This window comes from Zalophus californianus, chromosome 8 (assembly GCF_009762305.2).
Source record: "Zalophus californianus isolate mZalCal1 chromosome 8, mZalCal1.pri.v2, whole genome shotgun sequence".
Classification (NCBI taxonomy): domain Eukaryota; kingdom Metazoa; phylum Chordata; class Mammalia; order Carnivora; family Otariidae; genus Zalophus; species Zalophus californianus.
The window spans coordinates 65724292-65737038 of record NC_045602.1 but is presented as its reverse complement, the minus strand read 5'-3'; the positions used below and the strand labels follow the sequence as shown (position 1 = coordinate 65737038).

At 35.9% G+C, this 12747-nt stretch overlaps 1 protein-coding gene across 3 annotated transcripts in view; it reads right to left on the bottom strand.

The window, feature by feature from the left end:
• PPP4R3B (protein phosphatase 4 regulatory subunit 3B) overlaps window positions 1-12747 on the bottom strand; it is a 63715-nt gene that overhangs the window by 47928 nt on the left and 3040 nt on the right. For all 3 annotated transcript variants that reach the window (XM_027620727.2, XM_027620726.2, XM_027620725.2), the window contains exon 3: window positions 3905-4003. In XM_027620727.2, coding sequence (XP_027476528.2) covers window positions 3905-4003 — 99 coding nt within the window. The remainder of the gene's footprint in view (window positions 1-3904; window positions 4004-12747) is intronic.

Genomic DNA, 12747 nt, shown 5'->3' with positions numbered 1-12747 from the left:
TGGGAAGAAATAGTAACCAAGGGCAAAGGAATGAATAAATGGGTAAAGCTACAAGAGAAATCTGATATTAACATGAGTGCCTCAAGAAAGGATCGGAGCAAGAGATGATATTCTCTTAGCTCAATTGTATCAGGTGCCTGGAAGGGTAAAAGCCATATGTTTGCCAAGATCACCTATTCTTGGGACTTGACAAGGTCGAATGGAGGCCTGTAAATAAACTTGATGAACTGAAACAATTGTTAATAACTGTTAACGATTCCAGTAATGTGCCAGACTCCTACTTTTCAGGTCTCATCTATTACCATACTGCAACATGGCATAATACTAACATTGTTGCTCCAACTACCTTAGGTACATAAGCGTCATAATATTAATATAACATTAATGCTGGGAAACGGAGTTAAAGCCTCCTCAACATCAATGCTCAAAGAAAATGACTGGCAGGAGGAAGAAATGGATTTTGTTAACTGTCAGTTAACTTCTATGCTAAACACTTCTGTACAAGTTTATCATTAAGGTACAAACTGCAACAGATCAAGGAGAAAAATGAGTAATCAGTATAAAATATAAAAAGTAAATCATGGCTTTATCAAACAGATTAGTTGTTTCTTTAAATATATCCCTACCCCAGAATGGCTCCTTCAAATATCAGGCATATTCATATTGATATTTGCTCTGTCATATAAATGCTATGCTAAATATAGATGCTTAGACAAATATAATCATTGTGCTGTGAGAGTCTTGGCAATGGGCCAACGGGTGGCCTTTGCAGTCAAGGATTAGTCTTGCCTGAAGAAAGATTTGGCTTTTGCCTAGCTCTTGAGAGGTAACCTCTAAGCACTTTTAATATCCTGTCTGATATGAGTGTTTTCTGTTTACCTGGGAGCCCTGGGCTATGCCAGACATTCTTTGTGTGGGTAACTAGGTGGTTTATAGTGGAGGTCTTGGGCCATGCAGTATCAGCTCAACCTGTGGAGGTGCTGGAAACTAGTCAGCCACAGAGCAGTCAGCCTGCTTATAGGACTAACACCCAATGAAAATACTGGACACAAAGGTTGGGGTAAGCTTCTCTGGTCAGCAATATTATGTGCAGGTTGCAACACAACACTGCTGGAATTAGTGCTGTCTGCTTAAGTATCCTGAGAAAGAAAACTGGAAGCTCGTGCCTGGAACCCTCCTAGACTTTGACCTATGTGCCTTTTCCCACTGGTAATTTTAATCTGTATTATTTCATTGTAATAAACTTTAACAATGAATCTAACAGCTTTGTGGAGCTTTGTGAGTCTTCCTAGTGAATTAGTGAACCTGACAGTGGTTGTGGGAACTCCTGAACAGCATGAGTGAAAACAGTAAAACAAATTTCAGCAAAACTTTCTAGGACAAATGCACCAACTCTTCAAGAATCTATGTATATCCAGGAACTGATATTAAACAGTACATGCTGATGTCTGGGAAGGGACTAGGCATAATGTAATATGCTGATCACTGGAAAATATTATCCACCATATATGTTCTAGCAGAAATGAATTCCAACATCCTAGTTCTAAGAAAGATGTTTATCTTCTGTCTTATTCATTCATTCTTTAAATAGGTACTGAGTACACACACAACATGTGCCAGTTGCCATGCTGGTATATCAGAGGAGGGAGAACACAAAATAAAACATCACTTTTCAGGAACTTATAATAAAAAAGGTTAATCTTTATATACTATTAATATTCTGAACAGCTTTTAAACCCACATTATAGAAAAGTAATCTTTCCCTCTTTTATTTTTAAAGTTTTATATCTTTCAGTATGCTTTCATTATTTTCATGGACCAGTTTTTTCCCCTCATTTTATAGATGAACCCATGCATGATTCTGAATCAAGAACAGAGCAGCAAATACTTGTGAACTGCATGTGTCTGAATCTGCAATAGAGGTCATTTTTAAGTCTTACATCTCACTTTATAGAAAACTTTGCAAACATAAAATTCAATCTCAATCTGTGGAGAGCACACAAGGAAAAAAAAAGGGTAAGTATTAGGACTTTCCCATCATCACCACCCATAGGTTTAAAGACACGCAAAACACAAAGGCAAAATAATAACAAAATAATTTGGATTATATTCTTAGGTATATTTTACAAATTAAAGCAAAATCATATTTACCAGTGTTTTCACCTGTTCATCAATAGAAATTCTTCTATTTAATCGTGTATACTAATAATGCTCCATTAATACCTGATACATACATAGTAAGATATGAGGTGGAAAGAAACAAACCATCTACTTCCAGTTCAGATTTGTGACCTAGAGCCAGCCATTAAATAAGCTTTATATAGAATGAGAAGGTTCATACTTTCTTGTACTGTGTGGCACTGTTACTGGGAGGACTATGGAAAAAAATTACTGTGGTCAGATGCATTAAAACTAACTTAAGAACCTTCAGTGATCAGAATCACTATAAAGAAAAGCTGATAGAAGAGAAAATGACAACAGTAAAAAACACTAGAACAGAATATTACACTAGGCAACTGCTGAAACAGTGATTCCATTTACAGAAAATAATAGTTAAAATGTTACGATTAATTTAAAATTCCAGTTAGCAGCTGTCACAGACTATATTTGCCTAAGGAGACATAACTACTAAATGTAATATGGTATACTGAATGGAATCCTGGAACAGAAAAAGGACACTAGGTTTTAAACTGAGGAACTCTGGGGCGCCTTGGTGGCTCAATCGGTGGCTCAATTGGTTAAAGCAACTGACTCTTGATTTCAGCTCAGGTCATGATCTCAGGGTCATGACCTCAGAGTTTTAAGATCAAGCCTTGAGTTAGGCTCTGTGCTGGGCATGGAGCCTGCTTAAGACTCTCTCTCTCCCTCTGCCCCTGCTACACTCAATTGCACGCTCGCTCTCTCTCTAAAAAAATAAGTACGTAAAATAAACCAAGGAAATCTGAATAAAATATAGCCTTTAGCTAATAATAATGTATGAATAATAATAATGAATAGTAATAATAATATATTGAATATTAACTCATCAATTATGACCACTGTATCCTACTAATTTAAGAAACTATTAACAGGAGAAACTGGAGGAGAAGGTGTTAGGGAGGGAAGTGCACAGGAACTCTCTCTGTATTTTCTGCTCATATTTTCTATAAATCTGAACTTCTAAAATAAAAACTTCTCTTTTAAAGACTTATTTGAGAGAGAGAGAGCGCGCGTGCGCACAAGTGTGCGAAAGAGCATGGGGTGGGGGTAGAGGGAGAGGGAGAAGCAGGCTCCTCGCTGAGCAGGGAGCCCGAAGCGGGGCTTGATCCCAAGACCCCAGGGTCATGATCTGAGCCGAAAGCAGATGCTTAACTAAATGCGTCACCTAGGCGCCCCTAAAATAAAAACTTTATTAAAAAAGTACCAGGGAAGCCTGGGTGGCACAGTGGGTTGAGCATCTGACTCTTGGTTTTAGCTTAGGTCGTGATCTCGGGGTCGTGGGATTGAGTCCAATGTTGGGCTCCATGTGGAGGCTGCTTGAGAGTCTCTCTCCCTCTACTCCTCCTGCCTGTGTGTGTGCTTTCTCTCTCTAAAAATAAATAAATCTTGAAAAAAAAAAAGTTCCAGTTACCTGAGAGTTACCACCTTTTATAAGTTCTTTCAGAATTGAAGTCATGAGCACTTTTGATCATTAGTGTCTGGCACACAGTATTCATAAATATCAGGCAAACAGGTGACCAAATATTAAAGAAAAACCTCAGACTTAGAACATAATTATTTACTGACCTTTTATTAAGTATGAATATATGCTATCAAAATCTAAAGTGATAAAACACATTCTCTCTCCACATTCTAATACATATCTTTCAGGTAAAAAGAAAAAATATCAAGAATGCAAACTTAAATATTATTAAAAAAACCTTACCTGACAAATTTTTTCCCAAATTTCATCGCAGCCAGCTTTTTCCTGAAAACTTAGAGCCAGATCATAGTTCTCAGCTTCCGACCAAACAATTAATGTATCCTGTTTAAAAATAAAGATTTTTACATCATCATACTAGAAAAGGTAGAAAAGAAATAACTACGAAGTGTAAGTACTAATCAAGACGAGAGGAAACAGTATAGTGGTGACAAATGCCCTCTGATGTGTGCAATTAGTGTACACTCAACTGACATCATGTAGCTGTATTTTGTTATCCTTTGAAGCTTAGTAATATACTGGCAATGGAATTGTTTGGGTACTAAAATGACACTGAGAATTTTCTAAAACAAAAAAAAATATTAAAACAGGGTAGCAGGCTCTGGCTCATGTTACTACGATAATGTAGTCCAACCATTCTTGGCCAAGCAGTAATGTAGACTTTTTTTTTTTTTTAAGATTTTATTTATTTATTTGACAGAGAGAGAGAGAGAGAGCACGAGAGCAGGAACACAAGCAGGGGGAGTGGAAGAGGGAGAAGCAGGCTTCCCGCCGAGCAGGGAGCCCGATATGGAACTCGATCCCAGGACCCCGGGATCATGACCCGAGCCAAAGGCAGACGCCTAACGACTGAGCCACCCAGGCACCCAGTAATGTAGACATTTTAATCCTCTACTGCCTCTCTCCTGAATCTGGGAAAGCCTTGAGTATATGAAAGAATTCAAAACAATGATGAAATGAAGATACTCTAGCTCTAAGTATTATCAACAGCACCTATTTCAGCACCTATTTTAGTTTGTAGAAAAATTAAGAACCCCAGGGTTTAGGTGTTTTTCTACTAATGTCCTTAATTGTATCCCTACCAAGAAGTCAGTTAAGCTTTTAGGAAAAAGTTGTCAACCCCTTTATTAAAAACTAGAGTTTGGGTTTAAATTAAAACATAGACACATCTAAACACAAAAATCATTATGCAACACTCAAATGAAATGGCCAATTTTTTAAGGATATATAACAATGAAAGTTTAACACAGTTAAAACTTTTTCAGAAAATATACATTAAATATACATTTAAAAAAATATACGAGTTTATATCCTAATTACCAAATATAAAATCTACAAAAATACCTTATATATTAGTTAATAATTGTTCATCTAATACTTCTAAATATTATGACTTGATGTTAAAAAATATAATACTAAAAGTGAGCCTCAGATTAACAAAGTCTTCAAAATGAAAACACTTCAATACTGATAGCTCTAATCTGTAAATGAAAAATATCCTTCAATTAACCCAGGCCTCAGATTAATACTTATTTGCTGTTTAATCAGGTAAGAACAATACCTGGAAAGCTGTGTTCTCCCTTTCCTCTGGCTGTGCTCCTTGGAAGGAAAATTTGCCACCACGTATTCTAAATTTTATCAGGTCACTCTTTTCATTTAAAAACTTTCCGTGGGGCGCCTGGGTGACTCAGTCGGTTGGGCGTTTGCCTTCGACTCGTCTCATGATCTTGGGGTCCTGGGATCGAGCCCTGCATCAGGCTCCCTGCTCAGCAGGAAACCTGCTTCTCCCTCTGCCTCTCCCCCCACTTGCTCGCTCTCTCTCTGAAATGAATACATAAAAATCTTTAAAAAAAAAATTCTACACTTTCTAGCTGTGTAACAAAGGAAAATATATTTCACCTTTAAATAAATAAATAAAAAAACTTTCCATGGCTCCCACCATATACAGAAAAGGTTTTGAAATCTTTAAAAACACCCAGCAGAAGGGGTGTGGGGGGATGGGTTAGCCTGGTGATGGATATTAAAGAGGGCACGTTCTGCGTGGAGCACTGGGTGTTATACACAAACAATGAATCATAGAACACTACATCAAAAACTAATGATGTAATGTACGGTGATTAACATAACAATAAAAAATTTAAAGAAAAAAAAGTATGTTGTCTTCAAAAAAAACAAAACAACCCAGCAGCACTTTTTACAAACAAAATTTTACTTAGAATTTTCATGTAAAAAAAAAAAAGATAAAGACAGAGCTCCTCTGGTTAAAGGTCTAGGAAACACACTCAGGTTCATGTACTTTACTCGAGTCAACTTCTTAGAGCTCTCCTTGAAACAGCTTCATAAACAGTGATCTCCAATACTCTATTTGTATGTCTCAAATTACTTATACATTATATTCAGGAATATAGTATTAGTACAGCAATACTCTATAAAACACACACTAAAATGAGATAAAAAGCCTTAAAGATAAAACAAGCAACATTTTAAAATATTTGAACTGTTATGGCTCCATACCATTATTAGTTAGCATTTTAAGACCCAAGATATATTTAGGGCACAGTACACCCACAAATGACAGTAGATACAAATCCATATTTAATGTCATCCTTTTAATAATTCTGAATTTTGGGGGAAAAGCAACTTCTTGTGAGATCTATTTTTTTTTAAAGATTATATTTATTTATTTGAGAGAGAGAGCGCACAAACAGGGGAGAGAGGCAGAGGGAGAGGGAGAAGCAGGCTCCCTGCCAAACAGAGAGCCCAACACAGGGCTCGATCCCAGGACCCTGAAATCCTGACCCAAGCCGAAGGCAGATGCCCAACTGACTGAGCCGCCCAGGCGCCCTTGTGAGATCTATTTTATCATTATTTCTGCATTATTACTTGGCTGACAGATTAACTGGGAGTATAAATGTCAGTTTTACCATTATCATGTTCATTTGCATTTACATTATTTTTTTTAGGCCTTTTTATGGCATGCATTCATTTTGTTAGGGTTACAGATTAGTTTAAATTGGAAAATATCTGTAAATATTAATCTGCACATGCAGGCTACCGTAATTCACAGTAGTTAGGGAACACTTTTCATGGAAGTGTTACTCTTAAAATACCATGTCTGTGTGTGTTTTTTTTTTTTTTACTTCTGACCACCTGCTTATTAAGTATTAGCAAGAGTCAATTTCTTCTTTTGATTAAAATATCTAAGCAGGTTTCTTCTCAAATCTCAATGCTTTGTACTGTGCATTCCAATTTGGAGATCACTAGTACAACAGGATGAAATCCAGAATACTTTATCCAGGCACCCAAGGCCCTTTCCAATTTGGTTCCAATCTATCTTCCGAGCAAAAGTCCAGGGAAGCAATGAAGTCTGACTTAAGGTAACTGAGTCACCTTCTTCATCATTTTCTTGTTTGTTTCTTCTTGTTTCTTCTTAGTCTTCTCCCTAAGCCAGGCAAAACCCCAGAAACTAAATGGGATTTATATTTAGAATCCTTTTTCAATGTAAACAGGATTGACCTTGGGTGATGGTTAAATATACAAATTCCCATCCTTCTCCCCTGGAGTGAAGGCCCCAAGACCTTATTTTTAACAAGGGTCTCAGATAATTCTTTCAATAAGTCAAATTTGAAAACATCATTTAAGTCTTATCTCTGGTTGGTTAATAGAGGATAGGAAACTGCCCATCAGAGCAGGCATCTTCCAGCTCTATGAAATCTACTCAAAAAGGGTTACAAATCCTATCCTTTCTTCCTCCCCTCCCTGGAAACCTACAATCTCAGTCAAAAAATAACCATAAGAAGTACTTCTTTTAACTGCTTATTCCAAAGATCACAGTAAAAGCTCCTAGGTAAGAAAGCACAAAGCTTGCACAAGAATATTTAAAACAAAATAAAAAGTGTCAAATGGCAGGGTTTCCTACATACCCCAAAGTCAAGCTCAGTTTTAGTAGTAATGTCCATTTTCAACGGCTGTGTTCTTTGTATTGTATTTTTTGCTCATTTGTGCATGGCACACACATCTTTGGGACATTATTAATGCCTGTTTAAACTAAGAGAAGCTTAAGAGTTTTCCTCTACCAACTAAACATTTAATCACCACTATGTCCCCATGGAAATCAGATTTAAAATGAGCCTGCAGGGAGAATAGAAAAAGTCAGTTATATTTGCTCTGGTCTTTTAAAAAAATAAGAAAGGTGATTAAATCTAATGCCAGGATGGAAGTTAAGACATGAGCTGGAGAGGCTTGACAATTTAGCTTTTACTGAATCAGATTTTCACAATGTAGTTTTATTATGAGAAATGGTCATTTCTGATATTAAATATTAAAAATACACTCTTTAGGTGAATACTGTTTAAATCAAAGGTTCTTACTCACGGTCTAAATCACACCTTAGAATTGTATCTAAAACTTGGTGCTTTTGGGGTGCCTGGGTGGCTCAGTCGTTAGGCGGCTACCTTTGGCTCAGGTCATGATCCCAGCGTCTTGGGATCGAGCCCTGCATCGGGCTCCCTGCTCGGCTGGAAGCCTGCTTCTCCCTCTCCCACTTCCCCCTGCTTGTGTTCCCTCTCGCGGTCTCTCTCTCTGTCAAATAAATAAAATCTTAAAAATAAATAACTTGGTGCTTTTAACATCTTTTCTATGGAAAGGGTCTCTTCAGTTTTTACAGTATACTCACAAAGGCACCTGTGACACATTTGTCTAACAAACCAATGGATTACCAGTTTCAGTTTTCCTCTCCAGTATATTAACATGAATAAAATCCACTCATGAAATATCTGAGATCCTACTGCTTGTCAAATCAACCCTATCTTTGCCCCAATTGCTGATGAAATTGAAGAGCCGAAGTTTTTCAAAAGGAATACTTATTTTTTTAAAGGGAAAATAGAAATATCAGATTTGTAGACTTCAATTTACAGATTCAAAATCAATATAGAAGTCTGAAAATGAGTGCGATTAACCAGACATATTATGCAACATCTAGCTCTCCTAATGGGTAGCTGACCTAAACTTTTTTTGAGATGGATTTTTAAAATATAGTATGGTATAACATATAGTCCAAGACAGACCTGATGATATTGCTAAAAACAATAATACCTTCCTAAAATCCACATATATTTGGATATAATGAGAATAACCCCAGACTAGAATTAGGACCTGAGCACCACTCAGTTTCACTGTCCACTATTTCTGACTCAGCAAAGTATTTAACCTCTTAGATTTTTCTTTCCTCATTGGAAAAGAGGACTATGATGAAATTATGACTATAGTTCTTACTGAGCTTATGTGTCACATACCATGCTAAAGCATTTTTTATACATTAATTCACAACTATCACATGATGTAGGTAGTATCATCATTTAAAAGGTAAGGCTTAGGGGCACCTGGGTGTCTCAGCTGGTTAAGCGACTGCCTTCGGCTCAGGTCATGATCCCAGGGTCCTGGGATAGAGCCCCGCATCAGGCTCCCTGCTCGGCGGGGAGTCTGCTTCTCCCTCACTCTCTCTGCCTGCCTCTCTGCCTCCTTGTGCTATCTCTCTATCACATAAATAAGTAAAATTTTTTAAAAAATAAAATAAAAAAATAAATAAAAGGTAAAGTTCCGAGAAAATTAGCTCAGGAAAATTTGAAATAATGAAATAAAAAAACTCAAGAGTACTCAGCTCTAAATCCATGTCTGTGCTACTATGCCCTATAAAAAATGTAAACAATTCTAAAAGAACACAAAGTTCTCAACAACTTTCTTCCCAACCTCCTGCCCAGAGGCATTCCATTTATCTTGGTATCTGTCTGGACCCCTATTTAAAAGCCCTCTCTATCTGATTTCCAAGTATTCCTCCTCAGTCCCATTCCAAAAGATACCTCTTAGTCCCATTCCAGAACAACCACCCAGAACATACCTCTACCCATTACTGCCCAATCTTTCCAATCTAATAATTCATGTCCTCCACTCATGCTCCTGATCTGTTATTTTAACTCAGCATTCAAAACTTTCACCTCTATCTTTATCTTGGCAAATGTTCTCCTAGCTAAAACCTAGAATAGTCTAAATCTTACCTTTGAAGGGTATGAAGAGCAAATTCATTGACTGACACTCCTTTCCTTACCAAAATTCTGTTCTCCCTTGGTTTCAAGACATGTTTTCCTGATTCTCTACTCTTTCCAATTGCTTATTTTTCCTCTTGACTGCATCTTCTTCCTGATTACCAAATACCTAACCCAGCAGCATGTCCTGTCAATTCTATCTTCTATACATATATCTCAAATCCATCCACCTCTATCTCCACTGACATCACCCTAACCCGATTCAACATTATATCTTCTTGGATTAGGCTGTTATCTTTCAGTTACTCTTCCAGTTATTGCCTCTCTTCAATTCCACACACTGATGTTACTAGTTTGGATCATGTCATTCCTCTGCTGAAAATTTTCATAAGCTTTCAACTGCACTTTAAAAATCTAAACCTGGCCCCAACTCAAAACACTACTAGTGACCCTTGATTCCTTCTCTTTCATATTTAATCATTCACCAAATCTTCCAGCACTTTCTTGCTAATATACTAGAGCTCGGTTTCTTCTTTACAATTCCATTTGCTACACTGGAACAGACTTTCATTTTCCTGCATCTGAATTATAGTAAAAGGTCTTGCTACCTAAAGCTCTTATTTCCCTCTCCACCTCCAATTCATTATTCATGACATTGCCATACTTGCTTCCTAAACACAGTATCACTTTCATCATGTTAGGCCCCTCCTCAAGAATCTAGAATAGCTCCCTTTTGTTTAGTAAACCAAGCTCACAAATAAGAAACCTCTGCTGCCAAGAGCCTTAATAACTTGTGTCAGGTGTACTATTTCCTTCTCTATCACAATTCCTTCAACAGGCACCACCAGGGAGAGTGAAATTTATATAGATTTATATAAAGCTATTTTATTCCACAGACTTGGGATAGTAGAAATTAAGGAAGAGATTAATTTTCTACTATCCCAAGTCTGTGGAATAAAATAGCTTTATATAAATTTTGTGTTGGCACATACCTACTGTAAAATCTCAGTCAAGAAACTTGACCTTTCTGTGCCTTAACTGCCTCATCTGTGAAATGCTTTCATGGGCTTTCAATAAGGACTGGGTTAAAACCCTTTATCAGATATTTTATTACTGTTATGTAATTGTTTCACCTGTTATGTCTTGTTTCCCAATAAAACAAAGGACGGGGACTTCCTTATACTTCTCTCCTAAACCCAATTAACACAAATTATATTAAAATTGTATTAAATATAAGGGGTTTACATCCCTATGACTCTTTTGATTTAGTCCAGGATCAGTAGGATGGAATCTAAATAACTTAAAATTTTGACATGTATCAGACACTATTTCATGGTCCACTGTATCATCACTCTCTTCTCTTCCCAATGTGTTTAAATGCTTAACAAGTTTATTGGCTCTTTTAAGTTTATCTTCTTCCCGTTAACTTCAGTACTGCCCACAGTACTGAAGCAAGAAAGTGTTGTGAATCAATGATGACCTATCAATACGGGGTCATTTGACATTCAACTCAACTCATTCTAACTTATTTTGAGTCCATAATTCAGAACTTGGCTCATTTTAGAACCGTAATGTTAAAAAAGAACGCTAAATAGTCCGCTTTGAATTTATTCAGTGTATTTTGTAGCAAAATATCCTATAAACTATGAGCATCTCATTCACTCAAGTCTTTTTAAAATTAAAAACCCACTAATGATCAATATATTTCATATAAATTTTGGAAATGGCTATTTTCTGGACTAATATACTGAATAACTTAAACAATGACATTTAAAAAGGTAATTCTAATGAACACAGAAAACTATCAATGTGTTTGGAAATCCCAATTTTTATAATCTGGTAAAATTGCAAATTAACAAGATTATGGTGAAAAAAATGAAAAAAACCATATCCATAACAAAGAAACTAAGTTTAACAGAATCCCTAAATTACTCTTTGATTCTATTAGAAAAGTGCACTCAATTTAAACAAAAATAAAGAAAATAAAACAAGTGACCCCATTTACACATTTTTCAATCTTAGATACAAAGCCTTTTCATATTATTCTCAGTGCCAGAGTTCTCTTCTAGTTTAATGTTATTTGGTAAAGGTAATTCAATTAGAAAAACTACTTAAAAATCCTAATAGTATATCATGAAACATGACTAATTACAGAAAACATTTTTCCCAATAGCATAAAATTTTAAAAATAAGTACTTTTTTTCTCCAATACTTTAGTTTTCTATCAGAGTAATATTACACAGAAAGACATGTTCCAAGGTTTCTAATGAAACATCGTGTATTTTTGGACTAATGTTGGAGGGCTACTCTATGTACAAACCTCCACCATATGTGATCTTTCCAATAGTAACAACAGTTAAAGAATCTTATATACACTCTGAGAAGAATCCATTATAATTAATTTGTAGGGAGTCACATTTAAGAACACAGTTTCTGAGAATTTTATATTTACGTGGATGGGGGGAAAAAAGAGATTACAAAACAGTATTTCCTTCCCCACAAAAAAGGAGGCCAATGACAACAACAAAAAAAACAAAAGTAGCTACCTAGTAAAATTCCATGCAAAGACAGAGAATAACCATCTGCTTAGCTGACTTAGAAATTAAATTTACTTAAATGTCTCAGGTATAGGAAACATTTTTCAAGTGTTCAATACAGGACAAATGTTTAAATTGATTCTCCATCAAAGATAAACAGTATTTTCTAAGCAGAAGGAAAAAAAACTATTAATTGAATATTGAAAATTTAAATATTTCAAAGAAATGATTAAGAACGTATTGCATACACAAAACAATTGTTTAACAGTAAGACTTTTACTAATAACGAGCTGTGCAACAGACATAATTTCATTCCCCCAATTGTGAAGTATTTATTTCTGGGCATCCAAATTTTCATTGACCTTGAAGAAAGTAGGTATTGATGATATAAATATAATCCTAATATAATTTATCTTTTCCTTCAAAAATCTCTGCCATATTCACTTTACACACCACACACATGCACACGAAATAACCCCAATGTCTAACA